Below are 20112 nucleotides of genomic sequence, written 5' to 3' on the forward strand. Positions count from 1 at the left end.
TAATGTCTCTGCTTTTCAATATGCTAAGGTTGGTCATAACTTTCCTTCCAAGGAGTAAGCGTCTTTTAATTTCATGGCTGCAATCACCATCTGCAGTGATTTTGGAGCCCCAGAAAATAAAGCCTGACACTGTTTCCACTGTTTCCCCATCTATTTCCCATGAAGTGATGGGACCAGATGCCATGATCTTCATTTTCTGAATGTTGAGCTTTAAGCCAACTTTTTCACTCTCCACTTTCACTTTCATCAAGAGGTTTTTGACTTCCTCTTCACTTTCTGCTTATTTCTGGTTATTGATATTTCTCCCAGCAATCTTGTTCCATAGGTGAACTTTTACGGGGCATCTGGTTGGCTCCACACATGGGGTAAGGGAGCAGTGTCCTGAAGGGGAGAAATGGGACTCAGGCCCACAGAAGTCCCAGTCCAAGCTCATGGTACCTGATTCAGATGGCACTGCTGGCCCCAGTCAGTCCCAGACACCAGAGGGGAACTTCCTAAGTAAAAGGCACTTCAAAGTGTAGGGAACCCCTGAGGGGCTAGACTCCAGATCAGGGTCCTCTTCACTCAGGTCTGAGGACTGCACTGTCCTCAAGTATGTAAATTAAATGGCCACCGAGGGATGGAATTTGAGGAGTTCTACAAGACACTACGGGAGAAGGAAATGGCAACCCACTCCAGTGTTCTTGCCTGGAGAATCCCAGGGATGGGGGAGCCTGATGGGCTGCCATCTATGGGGGTCACACAGAGTCAGACATGACTGAAGTGACTTAGTAGCAGCAGCAGAAGACACTACATATTCACATACTAGCCAATGTGATCAAAACTGAAACTTGAGCTAATGGTATTGAATATTGTACCACAGCACTGCTTCCAGAAGAATGTTGTCAAAATGCTTATGCTTTCCATGAGCAGTGAGCCCAGCAACATCACCACCAAAAGCAGCTGCCATTCATGGAGCTCTACTAAAGGCCATTTAATCTTATAGCATTCTCATAACAACCCTGAAGTAGACACTATCATGATCTCATTTTACAAATAAGGAACCTGAAGTTCTGAGAATCAAGAGCTGAGTTGACTCTTTTCTCCCTTGCTATATGAATTAGTTAATAATCTGAGTAGATTACTTTATAATCTTACCTAGATATGAATCTTTACGGTAGTCCCCATGATAAGTGTATTAGATGAACAAAGTTGGGTGAAGGGCTTAGAAAAGCCTGTAACAACTTTTCTCAACTAGAAACACTAGTTCTAGAAGCTGCTGAAGACTGTGTGTGCTTAGTCATGTCCGACTATTTGCGATCCTATGGACTATAGCCTGACAGGCTCCTCTGTCCATGGAATTTTCCAGGCAAGAATACTAGATTGGGATGTCATTTCAGAAGGGAGGAATTTCATGATGAAAAAAATTTAGAAATGCTGAATATGATCTCTGCCTATTAGAGAGTCATATGCAGATGACACCACCCTTATGGCAGAAAGTGAAGAGGAACTCAAAAGCCTCTTGATGAAAGTGAAAGAGGAGAGTGAAAAAGTTGGCTTAAAGCTCAACATTCAGAAAATGAAGATCATGGCATCTGGTCCCATCACTTCATGGGAAATAGATGGGGAAACAGTGGAAACAGTGTCAGGCTTTATTTTCTGGGGCTCCAAAATCACTGCAGATGGTGATTGCAGCCATGAAATTAAAAGACGCTTACTCCTTGGAAGGAAAGTTATGACCAACCTTAGCATATTGAAAAGCAGAGACATTACTTTGCCAACAAAGGTCCAGCTAGTCAAGGCTATGGTTTTTCCAGTGGTCATGTATGGATGTGAGAGTTGGACTGTGAAGAAAGCTGAGCACTGAAGAATTGATGCTTTTGAATTGTGGTGTTGGAGAAGACTCTTGAGAGTCCCTTGGACTGCAAGGACATCAACCAGTCCATTCTGAAGGAGATCAGCCCTGGGATTTCTTTGGAAGGAATGATGCTAAAGCCGAAACTCCAGGACTTTGGCCACCTCATGCGAAGAGTTGACTCATTGGAAAAGACTCTGATGCTGGGAGGGATTGGGGGCAGGAGGAGAAGGGGATGACAGAGGATGAGATGGCTGGATGGCATCACTGACTCGATGGACGTGAGTCTGGGTGAACTCCGGGAGTTGGTGATGGACAGGGAGGCCTGGCGTGCTGCGATTCATGGGGTCGCAAAGAGTCGGACACAGCTGAGCGACTGAACTAAACTGAAGGCATGTTAATATTAAAGGTTATGCCAACTGCATAAAAGAAACCTACTTAATTCTGTTTAACCCAGCACCTCCCAAACCATTTCAGCATCTCTATAAGCAAGAATCCTCCATTCAAATTGCAGATCAGCCACTTATGAGTTGGGTGACCTTCTTCCAGGTAAACTTGGACTCTCTGAGACTGTTGCTTATTACCTGCAAAATGGAACTAATAAAATACCACCTCCTTACAAGAACTTCATAAAACCAAGCATGGACAGCACCTAGTGTACAGTGCCCAGCATACAATGGTAGTTTCTTTCCTGCTTGTCTTAAAAGAATTCACATAGAGTCCTCAGGAACATGAATTAAGCCACTCAGCTCTTTTTATTTGCATGTACAATATTTGATAGAAGTCAGAAAACTTGCTTGTCTTACATGATTCTATGTTTAATACAATTTCTATAACTTCTGAAGAGGTACTGGATAATCAGTAAGCAGGTAACCATTGATCAATAAATGTATTGAAAATTAAAAGAAATTTATAACAGAGTTGTCTTCACAAAAATGCTCATGGTCTCACTAAATACTCAAATTAATTAAGGGCTAACTAAGTAGTATATATAGGTCCCAATCCCTTACCTGAAACTTTTAGGGCCAATGCATTTTGAAACAGAATTTTTAGGATTTTAAAAAGCAACATTGTGTGGGTATATAAGATATATTACTTATGCATCCCTAGAAGAGTTTATCTGAGGCAGTATTCATAATCAGACATTTTGGTATTTCCTCATTGAAATGTGTAATAGTCATTGTTGTTTTTCAGTTGGTAAGTCGTGTCTGACTCTTAGCGACCTTGGGGACTGCAGCCCACCAGGCTCTTCTGCCCATGGGATTTCCCAGGCAAGAATACTGGAGTGGATTGCCATTTCCTTCACCAGGGGATTTTCCTGGTCCAGAAATCGAACCTGCCTCTCCTGTGTTGGCAGGTGGATTCTTTACCACTGAGCCACCAGGGAAGCCCTAATAATCATAGAGAATAAATAAAGATAATAATTATACTAACATAGTCAGTTCAGTCAGACTTCCATCTCACTGAGTTTGGGAACCACTTTGAAAGAAAACCTTTCAGTTTTCAGAGCTTTGGGAATTTAGGAACACTGGGAAAAGGTTTGAGAACCTGTTATATGGGCTAAGCATATATCCTGGAAGTGCAAAGTGGGAGATACATTGAAGCCAGAAGACTTTGTGAAAGTTCTGTGAATCAGGCATCATTTGAGCTACGTGTGTGAAAGTCACTCAGTTGTGTCCGACTGTTTGTGACCCCGTGGACTATACGGTCCATGGAATTCTCCAGGCCAGAATATTGGAGTGGGTAGCCTTTCCCTTCTTCCGTGGATCTTCCCAACCCAGGGATTGAACCCAGGTCTCCCACATTGCAGGCGAATTCTTTACCAGCTGAACCACAAGGGAATTAATTTTCTATTTCTGTCGAGTGAAGTCCCCACATCTTAGCAACCCTTTACACCTACCAAGCTATGTTTTCTTGTTTAAGTCACTAGGAGCCTGCAGAAGCCTTTGTAAATTGCTTTTGTGAAACAGGAAACTGAACTGAACTTACTGAAATTAGTCAGATAAAAGCCTAACCACTGAGATTTGTGTAAAGTGGAGACCAAAAGAGGGTGATAGAGGTACTCGGTGGAGTGCTGGTGGAAACCTATGAAAGGATGTAGTCTTACCTGTGCATGAAAACATATTGGCTTCCGTTTCTTGCCAATTCCAGTCTCCTAATAGTTCACCCCACACAATGGATCCTTTGTCTTATGGTCAAGATGTCAAGCTTGGAATCTTTCCCATCCCATTCCCAATCTTCAGTGTTTTTCGTTTACCTATTGGATGGCTGATTTTCTCTAATAGCCAGTCTTCTTTCCTCTCTCACACCTCACTTCTTTTTTTTCTCCCTTGTCTTAAATCACCTTTTGTCTAGTTCTCCTGAAAGAGATCCTCTGTCAGGAAGGGTAGAAATCTGCCTTGTCCAGTGCCTTGCCTCTTGCCACTCTTCAACCCACCTCTGAAATGTCAGGGCAGCCCACAGCTGTAGACACACTTCCTGCCCAACATCCTGAGAGGTCACTGCCAGGAGAGGTGAGTCAAAGGTATAAAGGGAAATGTTGAAATAGGGGAATCAGAGCAGAGGCTACAGGCAAAACATTTAAGTGGTTGCTTGCCTGTAAGAACAGGAAGGATAAGGGAAATTAGGGACTAAATGATGAAAGAACAAGAAAAGAAAAGCCAGGCAGAGTAAGACAAACTTTTCCTTCCTCCAGTCTCCCATTTATGGATGTCCCTGACTCTTGAGTGTGTTAGTCTAGAAGGCTAAAGCAGAAAAAACCCTAGGGAAAGGAAGTCTCAAAATCAAGTCATATAGTGAATCCATATTGCCATTTTTGAAGATCTCTTCTGTACCCCTGCCTGTCTAAAGTATTTCTTGATAGATTTGAAGTCAGAGGAAATAGGCTGGGGCAACCACTTACACCCTCTATTTATTCAACTCCATAGCATTTCTCCTCTGAGTAGATCCAGTACCTTTTCTGCTAAAAATATTCTTTCACCCACTTTCTTGTTTTTCAGAAAAAAGGAAAGAGGTACTGAATGAGAATAAAATTCCCTCCAATCCCATTCATTCTACATCTATTGAGCATCTAATGTGAGCGTTATTCTACTTATTGGACATAGTTTTAAAAAACAGTTCTCTTTTCTCATCAGTCTCCTGACCCACCCTCCCTCTAAATCCCTATGCCAAACTCTTTATAAGACCAACATCTTATCTGGCATGGCATAAGAGATCAGTGTTGGCTGAATGAATTTCTAAAAGGATTCAAGGAAAGAATAGGGAGAGCCCCAAAAGAAGAGGAAAATGAGACTAGGAGAAAGTGGCTGGGGATGAGGGAGAAACAAAGGGAGGGAAGAGAAGATGCAAAACGATAGGTAGTAAAAGATGGGAGGGAAAAGAGTTGAGAAAGGTCAGGAAAATGAATGCTGTCTTTGCCCCAGAACATGTTTGATCTCGGTCTGCACTACCATAGTCCTGTACCAAGGGGGTACACCTACAACCAGGGGTCAGGAAAAGAAACTTTGTCCATATGGTTTTTCAAATACAGTCACAGGTAGAGTCACTTTAATTTGCATCTACAGCAGAGAAGTGCTTCTTGGGAAGCCCAGGAGGTTTATGTGAGTGCCCTAGAAGCTCGTGGTGGCTGGCTGGGAAGGAAATGGGTAAGGATGCATTAAACTCTTGTACTCCACACCTAAAGGCCTCCAGACCAGGGAACAGACTAATGACCAAGATCATGAAAGAGGCTGTCTTATCTTTTTCCAGGACAAGGGATAGACTCCAAGAGACAGAACCTACAGAGATCAGACATCATCACCCTCTTCTGCCACCTCTAATCCCAGGAACAAAATACAAGTTGGTTGAACCCTAGGGAAAGAAGATTTATATTTTTGTATTTATCAGAATAGTCCAGCTTCTCTTCCCAAACCCTTCTTTGCAGAATACTTAAGGATGAGAACCGTAAGGAAAAGAAGTGAAAGGGAGACAAAAGTTAGAAGGTGAAGAAAAGAAAAGTTACTTCATGATGTTATCTGGACTTTCATGTCACTACAGGACATAAGAATGTACTTTTCAAGAATGAAAGTTACATAATTACAGTGAGGAATCACTTGGCCTGATTTGGATAGCTTGCAGAATGTCAAATCAAAAGGACGGGGGCTTTTGTGGCATTTGCCTCCCTTGAGATCACAGGCAACAGCAGGACTCTTACAGACAGCTTTGACTGCATCTAGTTCCTCATGGATAAATATGTACTGGGGTATGCAAGTGTGGTCTTTTGACTTCACCTTCAGTGCCATCAGGGCATTGCATTCCCTGTCCATCACGTCAGATCTAAGATAGTCTTTGTTGCTGTGTAAAAGAACCTCAGCTCTGAGCATCCTGTCTCCTCCAACTTCATCTTCACTGATGATGGTGTCTTCTGGTTGCACCACTTCTTTGTTGCTAACCAGCAGGGTTTCTGTGCTTCGGCTGGCCAGTCCCTCCTTAGTAGCCTCAGCTTTGTCCTGTGAGTCACTGGACAGAAACTCATCCAGTAGCCGATCACTTTCCTCCAGGACAGCTGCGGCCATCTGGAGTCCCACACCCAGGCCCACCCCTAGGCCCAGAAGCAGCAGCAACATCATGAAAAAGATCTGCACCAGAGTCAGCTTCATTTTGCCTGGTGGGAAGAAGGGAAACAGAGGACTGACTTTGAGATGAAACTTGGCTCCAGTAGAGATCCTAAACTCCCCAAAACCCCGAGAGCATAGTCTTTGGGGTCTTCTCCTCCCCCTCTCCACATAACCCATCCCTTACCCAAGGCTGAGATCCTTTCTCAATCTTTTCCCATTCTCCTGCCCTCTCATTCATTCCTTGTTGCTGTGGAATAATATGTGGATCCTGCACTACTGCAAGATGACCAGGGAAGCTGTTCTGTAACTGGCTCACATATGGGGAATCGGGGGGAAGGTTGACATCAATTGACTTTTAAACAGAAATTAGTTCCAAGTCACCAAAAAGAATAGGTAAAAAGACAAATACAGTGTCACTTTTTCCTTGAGAGAAATTCTTGTAGAAACTCTTTTTCTCAGTAAAAGACTAGAATTACCATAGGAGACCAACTCCCTATTTTTTTCCCCAAATTTATTTTTGCTCATTCAAGTATTTATTATTCTCCCAGCTACCCACCTTCCCCCCAAAAATCAAAAAGAATAGAAAAAGTACTATAGTTCATTTTCACTCCTAAGCTGAGGCTAATGGGGAAGGGAGATTGGGGAGGGGAGGGTGTGGGGAGGGAGCCAAATTTCCCCTTGCTACAACTGAATCTTGTCAAGTCAAATCTTTTCTACTATTATTGGTCACTTAGCACTTGGGTATTTCCTGCTGATTAGTTTTTATACTCTTTAAGGAGGATAGGGACTAAGAATGGAACAAAAGTAAACCAAACAAATGAGCATTGGAGTTCCATCATTAGTAGAGATCCTAAAGAGGCTGGGAGAAGGAGCACATGCCTTTGTCCTGCTATGCCAGCCTCATGCCCCTATCAAAGAGAGACTTTCCCTATCAGAAAAAAATACTGCTATAAAGAACATTTTTGGGACAGTAGATAGGAGTGCTATGTCAGTGTTTAATATGTGGAATTTGAAATTTATACTACAATTGTCAAAGAGGATATCTTTGTTCTTAGAAAATGAATCCTAAAATATTGCTCAGGGGCATAATACAAGCAACTTCCTCTTCAAGATTCAAAATGAAAATCATATGGGGAATTCCCTGGCAGTCCAGTGGTTAAGACTCTGTGGTCTCACTGCATAGGGCCTGAGTTCAACCTTTGGTTGGGGGAACTAAGCCAGGTAGTGTGGCCATAAGCCACACTTCCCATAAGCCAGGTAGTGTGGCCAAAGAAAAAAAGGTAGATCATATGAATGTCTGTGCATGTGTGTTTACAGAAAAAGAAAGAAAAAAGGTTTAATGAGGGAAAGAAAAATTTTAAATATTGTGATTGGACAAAGGGTATTTAGGGGTTCCTTAGTCAAGGCTATGGTTTTTCCTGTGGTCATGTATGGATGTGAGAGTTGGACTGTGAGGAAGGCTGAGCGCCGAAGAATTGATGCTTTTGAACTGTAGTGTTGGAGAAGACTCTTGAGAGTCCCTTGGACTGCAAGGAGATCCAACCAGTTCATTCTGAAGGAGATCAGCCCTGGGATTTCTTTGGAGGGAATGATGCTGAAGCTGAAACTCCAGGACTTTGGCCACCTCATGCGAAGAGTTGACTCATTGGAAAAGACTCTGGTGCTGGGAGGGATTGGGGGCAGGAGGAGAAGGGGATGACAGAGGATGAGATGGCTGGATGGCATCACTGACTTGATGGACGTGAGTCTGAGTAAACTCCGGGAGTTGGTGATGGACAGGGAGGCCTGGCATGCTGCAATTCATGGGGTCGCAAAGAGTCGGACATGACTGAGCAACTGAACTGAACTGAACTGTATTATTGTTGTAACTTTTCTGTAAAGTTACAAATATTTAAAAAAAAATTTTTTTTTTAACCATGACGCACAGCTTATGGGATCTTAGTTCCCCAACCAGGGATCAAACCCAAGTCTTCCACAGCAAAAGCATGAAGTCCTATTCACTAGACCACCAGGGAATTCCCTCAAATTTTTTAAATTTTTTAAAAAGAGAATTTCTCATGTTTTTCCCTGGAGTGCCCAACAACACTGTGACTTACCTACATACCTAGATAGCTTCAGAGATGCTTGTGTCTTCTTGGTTTCCAATTTTGTCCCTCCCAGGTTTTCCTTTTCTCGGAAAAGTACCCTGGATGCTGGTCTGGAGAAAAATGGTTATCCTCTTGCGGTTCCTGGGCTCTTAAACTCAGACTTACTTCCTACACCCATTTCCACTCCCACTCCCTCTATCTAGCACTGAATAAACACACAGCCAATTGTCCTTTCTGCTCCCATGAACACTTTGAAGTAAGGCTACTTGGATATTGAAACAGATCCAGACATCCAAGATCGGAAATGTCTCCAGTCTGGAAAACTGCAAAACTGCAAATGGTTTTATTTACCCAATCAATTGTTCCACTTCTGATTTATACCCACTATCCTGTGGTTCATAGCAGCCTGACCTTGCTCTTAAATTTCAGTCATTTCCTTCTATTTTCTGCATGTATTTCCTTTCAACTTTCCCTGTCATTTCTGAAATCTCAAAATCTTTGGACTGTATTTGGTTCCCTCTTCCAACATGGCTATTTTGCTTTTTGCATTTTAGAACTGTATCGTGACTTCAGGAAATTTGGCTATTTGAGTCAATGATGATTGTTTACATATCTTTATCTATGAAGCCTATTCCAGCTCTCCATTCTCCACTTCCTGTTTCCAACCCTCAGCCAATAAATTCATGTCAAGTTTTGGAAACCTGATTATTTAGTCCTAGATAAGAGAATATCCATAGCAGCTGTCAGTCCCTATGGCCTTGGTGAGTACAGTCAAGAGGTTATAGTGTTGATTCTACTTATTTCTTTAGCTGAAAGTGACATCATGAGATATTTTTAAAGCATCCTGGAGCTCATTAAAGCGGTATGAAAATCCTCTTTAGACATAAACAGAGAACTTTAGGAGGATGATTTGCTGTGTCTTTCAGGCAGGAGTTCTCAAATAGTGGTCTAGGAACAGCTTCTGTGATCTGCAAAGTCTATCAGGCTGACTTCTACACTGCCGATGTTGATTCGGTAACAGTAATAACAGCGTGCATGCTTAGTCGCTCAGTCATGTCTGACTCTTTCAACCCTTTGGACTGCAACCTGCCAGGCTCCTCTGTCCATGGGGTTTTTCAGGCAAGAATACTGGAGTGGGTTGCCGTTTCCTTCTCTAAGGGATCTTCCTGACCCAGGGATCTAACCCAGGTCTCCTGTGACTATCGCAGGTGGATTCTTTACCCAGTTAGCCATGGGGGAAGCCTAATAAGAACAGCAACGAACTATTATGGAGCACTTACTTCATGCTGGGCACCTATTGCATTTCACCCTCACAATTTGCTCATGCTATCCAGCTTTGGTGTCTGTTCTGCCCTTTCATTCTGACGTGAAGGCTGAGGAAAGGTGCTTCTGCTGAGCCCAATAGCTGTCTGGAGTCAGCAGGGATAAAACATCCAACTTTATACACCATTTGTTTCTTTATGAGTGTTAACTCATGTTGGACTCTTTGCGACCTTATGGACTGTAGCCTGCCAGGCTCCTGTATCCATAGGATTCTCCAGGCAAGAATCGTGGAGTGGGTTGCCATGCTCTGTCCCAGGGGATATTCTCCCTCCAGGGATCGAACCCACGTCTCCTGCGTTAGCAGGCGGATTCTTTACCGCTGAGCTATTGGGAAAGCCACCTGCTTCTTTATAATTGGTTACTATTAGGGATTTGATGGAGAAGGAAATGGCAACCAACTCCAGTGTTCTTGCCTGGAGAATCCCAGGGTCGGGGGAGCCTGGTGGGCTGCCATCTATGGGGTCGCACAGAGTCAGACATGACTGAAGCGACCTAGCAGCAGCAGCAGGGATTTGAGGGAGAAGGAAGTGGCAACCCACTCCAGTATTCTTGCCTAGAGAATTCAGTGGACAGAGGAGCCTGGTGGGCTGCTGTCCATGGGGTCGCACAGAGTTGGACACGACTGAAGCAACTTAGCATGCATGCATGCATTGGAGAAGGAAATGGCAACCCACTCCAGTATTCTTGCCTGGATAATCCCAGGGACGGAGGAGCCTGGTGGGCTGCCTACTGAAGCAACTTAGCAGCAGCAACAGCAGCATTAGGGATTTGAAATCAACCCTTGATTCAATATGAAGAAAAGATCTATGTCTGTGGTCTAAGTATGACCGTTAGGCTGGACAGGTTTTTAAACTTTATTTAATTTATTTATTTTGGGGGCTGTGCTGGGTCTTCCTTGCTGTGCAGGCTTTTCTCTAGTTGCGATGAGCAAGGGCTACTGTCTAGCTGTAGTGCATCAGCTTCTCATTGTAGTTAGTTTCTCTTGTTGCAGAGCACAGGGCTCTAGGCCTGTGGGACTCAGTATTTGCGGCTCTTGGGCTCAGTAATTGCAGCTCCTGGGCTCTAGAGCAGAGGCTCAATAGTTGTGGAACACAGGCTTAGCTCCACAGAATGTGTGATCTTCCCAGACCAGGAATCAAACCTGTGTCTCCTGTATTGGCAGGCAGATTCTTTATCACTGTGCCACAAGGGAAGCCCTGGATAGGTTTTTATTCTTGTTTTTTCCTTTTCTAGGCTACAGTTTTCACATCTTCTGTAGCTCTTCATAGGGATGATATGACTATTATACAATGCACTGCATGTAAAAGGGTAAATGTATTAGCTTTTGCTATTATAGTTACTAACTATGGTGGGGGTGATAAAGATAATGGCAACCTCCTTCAAAAGGTCCCATGCATGCACTGCTGTACTCAATGCCCCCAACCCTGCAGCAGGCCACCATCAACCCACGCCTCCGCTAGAGACTCCTGGACACTCACGGGCAAGTCTGGGTCAGTCTCTTGTGGGGTCACTGCTCCTTTCTCCTGGGTTCTGGTGCACACAAGGTTCTGTTTGTGCCCTCTGAGAATCTGATCACAATCACAGAAAACTAACCAAACTCATCACATGGACCACAGCCTTGTCTAACTCAGTGAAGCTATGGGCCATGTCATGTAGGGCCACCCAAGACGGAAGGGTCATGGTGAAGAGGTCTGACAAAATGTGGTCCACTGGAGAAGAGAATGGCAACCACTTCAGTAGTCTTGCCTTGAGAACCCCATGAACAGTATGAAAAGGCAAAATGATAGGATACTGAAAGGGGAACTCCCCAGGTTTGTAGGTGCCCAATATGCTATGGGAGATCAGTGGAGAAATAACTCCAGAAAGAATGAAGAGATGGAGCCAAAACAAAAACAACACCCAGTTGTGGATGTGACTGGTGATGGAAGTAAAGTCTGATGCTGTAAAGAGCAATATAGCAAAGGAACCTGGAATATTAGGTCTGTGAATCAAGGTGAATTGGAAGTGGTCAAACAGGAGATGGCAAGAGTGAACATTGGCATTTTAGGAACCAGGGAACTAAAATGGACTGGAATGGGTGAATTTAACTCAGATGACCATTATATCTACTACTATGGGCAAGAATCCCTTAGGAGAAATGGAGTAGCCCTCATAGTCAACAAAAGAGTCCAAAATGCAGTACTTGGATGCAATCTCAAAAACAACAGAATGACCTCTGTTTGTTTCCAAGGCAAACCATTCAATATCACAGTAATCCAAGTCTATGCCCCAGCCAGTAATGCTGAAGAAACTCAAATTGAACTGTTCTATGAAGACCTACAAGACATAAGCATTCATGGGGTTGCAAAGAGTTGGACACGACTGAGCGACTGAACTTAACTGAGGTATATAAAGCCATGAGACTGGAGAAGACTGAGTGTCAAGAGGAGGTTGGTGTTCTACTTTGTTGCTTTTTTTTTTTAAGACAGGAAAAAATAACAGCTTGCTTATTGATAATAAAGACCAAGCAGAGAGGAAAAACTGATTAGGCAGGAGGGAAAGGAAAGAATTGTTAGAGCAATGATTCTGAGTGCCCAGACTCTGAAAGTGCATTACCTGGGTTTATGAGTGTAAACGTGTTATTTTATCTGTGAATTACACTACACGATAGTAAATGGGGCATACCACATGTTTTGCTATGAGGAGTTTCTTAACCTTTAGAATCATTTCTGTAAGAACTACACTACATAATATAATGAGGAATTATTCACTAGCAAGATATTTGCCAAATACCCTTAGTAGACTAGACCTCATTGTGTTCTGTGGGTCAGGGTAAATGGATGCCAAGTTCTGCACACATTTGAGCACTCTGGAATCTAATGGAGATCCGTGTTTAGATATCAGGTCATCTCAAATAATCTTTCCAGTTCTGAAAAAAATGGCCCCCCTCAAACCAAGACTTTTATGTATTTGGAGGGTGTGTGAGTGACAAAAACTCTGGGGGAAAAAACCTAATACTTATCTGGCACACAAGCAGAGTTAGATTCCTTATTAGTAAGCCTTTGTTTAGCATTCTTTCCCTTCTTTTGTTTCTGTCTCCCATTCTAAGAAACTCCTCACAACTGGAAATCTTCCAGCCCAAGGCTGACCTGGATTCTTATATGCAGCTAATTGTCACTAAAGAGTAACACTTGCAACTGAAAAATGAGGGGGAAATTCCCTTGTCCACAGTGTAGAAAGAACCCTGACCACCACTAATTCTTTTAAACAGTGGTTCTCAAGTAGAGAGTGAAACCTAATACATGCTCTGCTTGGCAAACTGTAGAAACTGGAAGAGAGTTGACGTCCTTGAGAGGAAGTGACTTTTTTCCCAGCATGCAAATGTGGTGATTAGGTTCTTTTCCTGGATGAGCCACCAGGGACGCCATTTGGTTTTCTAATAGATGGCTTCGCATTTTGGCTGAGAAATGACCTCATGTGACCCTTACAACTTCTTCACAAAGTAAGAAGCACTAGAATTTCTTTCTTCCTTCCTTCCTCCCTCCCCCACCTCCAACCTCTCTCTCTCTTTCTTTTACCAAGGACTTCCCTGGTGGTTCAGTGGTTGAGATCCCTTGCTTCCACTAGTGGGCACGGGGTCGGATTTCTGGTCAGAGAACTAGGATCCCTCATGCTGCCTGGTGAGGTGCAGCAAAAACATAGAAAAACAAAAAACTGAGGCCACATTGGTAGTGGGTGGCAGGGTGGAAGAACAGGAATGGGACCCAGATCTAACGACTTCCACAGATTGTTCTTTCTCGTACACTGTCCTCCTTGCCCCTGATAATTTGTTCCAGCTGAAGTCATTTCCTCCTGGATCTAGAGAACAATCAGTTACCACTGATGCCCAAAACTATCTTGCAAATGTAAGATGCATATTTTCAGCTATTGTTGAGAATCGTTAACAGTTCACGTTTGTAAAATGTGATACACAGACTGGCTCACAATCTGTAGAACCCAGCCCTTCTAACCTCTGCCAGATCTTTCACTATTATAATTCTTTTATCCCCCTCTAATCACTGCAATGCTCCTAATTCAGGCTTTTACCTCTTCAGGTCCTGACTAGGTCTTAGACCATTTGGTAGATGACCCTATGGGGATATTATTGAACTATGTCTTGTTCTTTCTAAATGAGTGACTTTGGCAGCTTCATGACATTGGAGGAGTTTTGTTAATAACATATGATCCATGAATGAGCCCACAACCTGATACAACAGGAACTTTCAGAACCAATAAAGTCTAAATAATGAGCTCCCCCAAATCACGTCTGAACTTTGACTCCTCTAAGTTCTCTGTCTTCTCACAGCCTACACCTTTGCTACACCTTTAGGAAAGATGCCAGCTCACTGACATTCTGGATTGTATTCTCTATAAAAATTACGTTCATCCATTTTTATCAATCAGTGTAACATTCACTGACTTCTTTGAAACAGGTTTACAATTATCTTTTGAGACATTTTGTACAGCATTTTTTTGGGAAATGATTTATTAACTGGTTTTGCATGCCAAAGAAGCAAATAAGTTTCCCTGTAAGTTACACTACAGTAAGTCCCCTACATATAATCCTTCAAGTTGTGAGCTTTCAAAGATGTGAACATGTGTTTGTATGTGCACTCATGTAAGTTAGTTCACTTGTCTGGTGTACACTGCCACGTGCATACATCCTCTAGAAGTGGTTGTGCTTTTGTGTACTTTACTGTACAGAGTACAGTAGTACAGAATCTTTCCAGCCCAGGATGTCCGAAAGCAAATGTAAAGCAGAGGTCATGTAGTTGGTACTGCTAAGCGGCACCAAGCAATGGTGGAACTTGCTGTCCAACACAAGGAGCTAACTAATGAAGACCCGATGGAACTGGAGGCCCAGAGAAAGGATGAAGAGAGACAAAAGGAAGAAGTGACTGAAGAACCGAAGAGCTTTACAACACGGGAAACGGCAAGGAGATTTTCTCTATTTGAGGAGGCACTAATAGTTTTGGGGGCACAGGACCAGAACACAGAACGATACATGAAGGTTGCAGCAGGCATTCATAATACAATCCAGGGCTACCATGTCATCTGTGACGAGAAATAAAGGGCAACTACCAGACATCACTGGATTGTTTTTTCAAGAGGGTAGATAGAATTGAAGGCTTCTTTCATGGCTCAACGGTAAAGAATCTGCCTGCAATGCAGGAAACATAGGCAGAGTTCAATCCTTGAGTCAGGAAGATTCCCTGGAGGAGGGCATGACAACCACTCCAGGATTCTTGGTGGGAAAATCCCATGAACAGAGGAGATTGGCAGGCTACAGTCCATAGAGTTGCAAAGAGTTGGACATGACTGAAGTGCCTGACTATGAGCATGATGAGATAGAATTGAATGCAGCAAGGAAGCAGAACCTGTGCCATCAGTGTCAGGCATGGGTGAAATTGCAGCTTGCCCTCTGTCTCCTTTGCTGATGATCCTGCAGCTCTACCATCTCACCCCTCCTCTCTCTCCTCCAGTCAGTAACTCTTCTTGCTTGTTCATTGGAGCCAGCACCTAATGCCAGCTGTTGTACTGTACTACTGTACTTTTTTAAGATACTGTACTGCAAGATTAAAAATGCTTTCTTCATTTTTTGTGTGTTTGGTTTTCATATATTACTTGTGTAAAAACTAATATATTAAAAACACAGCCCATGGGGTCGCAAAGAGTTGAATGTGACTGAGTGACTTTCACTTCACTTACATATCCACAGGTGGGGAAACCAGGAATACGGAAGGCCAGTTGTACAGCACCATTCTATGCCTACAAGGGACTTGAGCATCCCTGTATTTTTATATTCATGGGGGTCCTGGAACAAATCCCCTGTGGATACCAAGAGATAACTGTACAGGTTTTGAATTAACACCACTTAGACATATTTCATACCAAACCAGTGAACTGAGTCAGGATTTCTAAAATTCTTTTTGGTCAAAATGCAGATAGCTTCTGAGACTACTGACTCAAGAGCCAACAAAATGAGAATTAGCTGTATAAGACCAAATGAACTAACAAGGAACATTTGTGGTTATTTGTTAGGAATATTGTTCTACATTAATGTTAATGTTTTAATGTTCTATTCTGAATATATTACTATAAATAAGGCTTTTTTCTATCTTCTTAAACTCTCAGTAAGCCAAAGAAAACTATTAGACTCTGCTTTTTATAACTGAAATAAACATTTAAATATGATATTTGATTCTCGCTGACCCACACACTTGAGCCATAAATTTACCAAATCTCCTTACTTTTCTTGGCAATATAGCTATTTGGATAGATTCAGTAAGAATCTGCCCTCTATTTTACTGAAATATAAGAAAAAATCAGTTATGCAACCAAGACCTTGTCCAGATATCACTTCTGACAATGATGTTCATTTAATCTGTGTGATGAAACCATATTTACAAAGTCTTCTCAGGGAAATTCATCTAGGACCTGGCTTATCAGGTCCCAGGTTTGCATGAGGTAGGAAGACCACTTACTGGCCACGGACTTTACGAAATCATAAGAATCTTGAGAAGAAAGGGATTTACCCAAATTTATATGTACTATGGGTAAAATCTGGTGGAAAAAGTTTCCTAGGCTCAGGCTTGGTTTTTCTAAATTCAAGATAACAAATAATAGAGCCTTTCAAAAGTCCAATCTGAAATTCTTTAAGGAAAATTCTAGAAAGAAAATACTTTTGTGGCCTTATCAGTAGATACAACTCTAGATTTATAAAGACTAAAGGAACCTATATGATAAATTAACACTCTTGCTGCACCTGCACAAATAATCAGGCCAAACCAACAGTCTTGCCGTTTTGCTGTTAATATTTTCCAGTGAACTGAGAGTTTCTTCGTCTATCTGTCTTCTGTTCTCAGTGCCTAGCCCAGTGTCTGGCATAAAGAAGGTAAGTAACATTATTTATTAGAAAAATCAATATCAGGGGACTTCCCTAAGTGGTCCAGTGTTTAAGACTCTGCACTTCCACTGCAGGAGGCATGCATTGGATCCCTGATCAGGCTAAGATTTTACATACCACTTGGTGTGGTCAAAAAAAAAAAAAAGATCAGGTTATGAAATTGTATTTGCACCAGACTTGAACTGTGAAGCAGTCAGGAACACCAGGGAGGCTGGGCAAGGAGCTGTCCACACTTGGTTCCCAAATCCCACCTTTAACTCAGGGAGAAGGTGAGTCCTAAAAATAAACTCATAATTAGCATTAAACATACTTTAGGAATAAACGAGCACAGATTAAGAAATTAAAATGAAAGGAGAAATAAAACAAGATGGGCAAAACTCTATTGTTGAAGTTGTGTGTGGTGGGCACTTGAAAACTAATCATACTTTTTCATAATAAAGTTTTTTTTTTTTAATTACCTTGAAGGAAAAAGAAAGGATAACAAGGAAATCTGAGGGCTTTGTGTGGGAGGAAGTAAGCTCAGGCAGTTTTTCTGTTTGTTTAGGGTTTTTGTCATATAATAGTTCAAACTACTCTGAGTTACCTCTGCTTTGCCCTGCTGACAGCTGGCAGATGTGGGTAGGGGGAGATAGGCAAAATGTCAGAGGTTTCAGGGAAATGTGAGCTCTGCGAGGAAGTGCCTTGAGTCGGCCCTGGCAAGATTCGCTCCACATGGGCCTTTGGCTAAGCCGTGTCAGATCTGAGATGGCCAGTGGCCAGATACTGCCCTGAACAGAATAGGAATGGAATGTTCTAAGGTCTAACAACAAGGTGGGGGCGGGGGGAATGTATGTGGGCCTAATCAGTGCCAGAGGCCAGGAGAGAAAAGAAAGGTTAGGGGGCACTGCGCCCTCTAATTGTCATTCCCTACCTCAAAAGAGGGAATCTGGAAGCAGTGGAGCCCTGGGAGAAAGAAAGCAGGAAAAAGAATGCAAGTTGTTCATTTGCATTAGACTACAAACATTCCTTGGGTTTAAAGTCAGTATCAACTTAGCTTAACACAACATTGTAAATCAATTATACTCCAATAAAAATGAATTCGAAAAATTAAAAAAATAAAAAAATAAAGTCAATATCAACTTAGTGTGATTTCCTTTAACAAAGTACACTGCCACTGAGAGATGAAATAATAACCAGCATTTATGAAGTGCTAATTAAATGCCAGGGAATTTTCTTAAGCATTTTATTTACAGTCTCTCATCTAATACTGTGAGGTAACTGATACTCTATCCCCATTTTATAAATGTGAAAACAAAGCATTAGGAACTTTCAGTGAAATATTCAAGGTCACAGAGCTAGGAAATGACAAGGACAGCATTTGAACTTAGATCTGTCTGACTAAAAAATGATGTTCTTGGAAGTTCTAGGATAGACAGAAGAAGCATGGAAATAGACCCTTAGGTCAGGGGGGCATTCTTGTCAATTCCTGTGGTGCATAGTGGTACTAGACACTAAGAGTGAGAAAGAAAAAGCGCTAGGAAAGAAATGTGTGGTATGTTTGTCTCTTGGCGGGAAGGTGACCATTTGTGAAATAGCTGGAAGGTAATTGTAACACAGTTCTTTTACAAGGACTGCAGAATGACACAGAAACAGTAAATTTCTCAGAAACAGAGCCAATCTCATGTCACTGTGTGGTATTTCAGCTTGAGGCAGCTGTCAAACAAGTTTCATACCTCAAATGCTAAAAAACCTCTGAATCAAAAGAGGACATGCCAGTTAAACTGACGGCTTCCTAGGACTTCTGTGGCGGTCCAGGGTTGAGACTTTGCACTCCCTCCGCAGGCATCACGGTTTCAGTTCCTGGGTGGGTTAGTAATGTCTGGTGGACCAGTGGTTTAAACTGCACTTCCTCCGCAGGCATCTTGGTTTCAGCCCCTGGGGGGAGTAGTAAGGTCCTGCATGCCATGTTGTTGTTCAGTCACTAAGTCGTGTCTGACTCTTTGTACCCACAAGGACTGCAGCACACCAGGCTTCCCTGTCCTTCACTAGCTCCCAGATAGTTTGCTCAGATTCATGCCCATTGTGTCAGTGATGTTATCTAACCGTCTTATCCTCTGCCACCCCCTTCTCCTTTTGCCTTCAATCTTTCCTAGCATCAGGGTCTTTTCCAGTGAGTCAGCTCTTCACATCAGATAGCCAAGGTATTGGAGCTTCAGCATCAGTCGTTCCAATGAATATTCAGGATTGAGTTCCTTTAGGATTGACTGGTCTGATCTCCTTACAGCCCAGGAGATGCCATGTGGTACAACCAAAACAACATCAACAACCACAACTACAAACTGGTGGCTTCTAATCTTTTAATCACCAGAGACCATGTTATTACTCCCAGACCTCTTGCATTCTGATAAGCTACACTTGTTAAGCTATACTGATTTCTCTGGCTTAGACTGAGGTGAGATAACAAAAGCATCCAGCGGAGCCAGATGGCCACACAGGCAAGGCTTCAGGTGGTGGAGGCAGCGAAATGACCGAGGTCACACTGGGTTCATCCTCAACTCACAGGTCCATGTTTGATTCTGTCTGTGCTTCTGGAAGTTTTCAGTCTCACAGGACTGATTCACAGCAACCAATTCCAAAATAGAACAATAAACAAGAGCTACATTGAGAAATCTGTGTAGTGAAAAATGAGTCTGCCTCAATATTTTCTCCCTGACTTCAGTGGGAAAGCAAACCATGAACAGATGTTTGCTTGGTAAGCAGGGGTGGGGAGTAGTGTTGAGGTTAATTCAGGCTAGGATGAGGGTGAGGAAATATTTCTCAGAATTAATGACAGAGCCAGCGTCCCACCCTTGACCGGTGGTGACTTACAAGGAAGCAGTTCCCCAAATTTAGAATTTCCCTTTCTAATCTCTAAGCTTCTCAATCTCCTCCTTAAAATATATTAATATCTTGTTGGTTGGTGTTCTTTTAAAGTCCACCTATTTCAAGGCAGGATTAAAGGTAGCTTATAAAACTATCCACAATAAATGCAACACAAATCAAATTTGGGTAAGAGAAAAACGGCAGGATACACTTTGACTGATTATATTTTTATTTGTGAGGATGCTAAAATCACTGTACTCCCCTAAGCCTGCATTTTGGTCCCCAAACTGGAATCTGTGGAGTGGGCCACCCTTACTCCACTGATTGGAAATTTCCGTAGTTTGTTTTTACACATGGTGGGGTCAGAGGAAGAAAAACACACAAACTAAAAGTTGCAAGCTGTGTTTTATTCCGTGAACCTATTGAGGACTACAGCCCAAGAGACAGCCTCTCAGATAGCTCTGAGGAACTGTTCCCAAGAAGTAAGGGAGGAGCTGGGGTATATAG

The 20112-nt window shown here is 42.6% G+C and overlaps 1 protein-coding gene across 2 annotated transcripts; it reads right to left on the bottom strand.

Annotated features, from left to right (window-relative positions):
- Positions 1-2561: 2561 nt before the first annotated feature.
- RNASE10 (ribonuclease A family member 10 (inactive)) lies at positions 2562-19846 on the bottom strand. 2 transcript variants are annotated; one of them, XM_019968440.2, is made up of 3 exons: positions 15567-19846; positions 8526-8626; positions 2562-6476 (listed from the first exon to the last, which is right to left on the bottom strand). In XM_019968440.2, exons 1-3 carry the CDS (start codon positions 15617-15619, stop codon positions 5836-5838), a joined length of 795 nt encoding a protein of 264 aa, XP_019823999.2. In that variant the 5' UTR covers positions 15620-19846; the 3' UTR covers positions 2562-5835. The 2 variants fall into 2 exon arrangements, with proteins under 2 accessions (XP_019823999.2, XP_019824000.2); XM_019968441.2 differs by lacking the exon at positions 15567-19846 and having other exon boundaries at positions 8534-15550.
- Positions 19847-20112: the final 266 nt, after the last annotated feature.

This window comes from Bos indicus, chromosome 10, assembly GCF_029378745.1.
Source record: "Bos indicus isolate NIAB-ARS_2022 breed Sahiwal x Tharparkar chromosome 10, NIAB-ARS_B.indTharparkar_mat_pri_1.0, whole genome shotgun sequence".
In the NCBI taxonomy this organism is placed as follows: Eukaryota; Metazoa; Chordata; class Mammalia; order Artiodactyla; family Bovidae; genus Bos; species Bos indicus.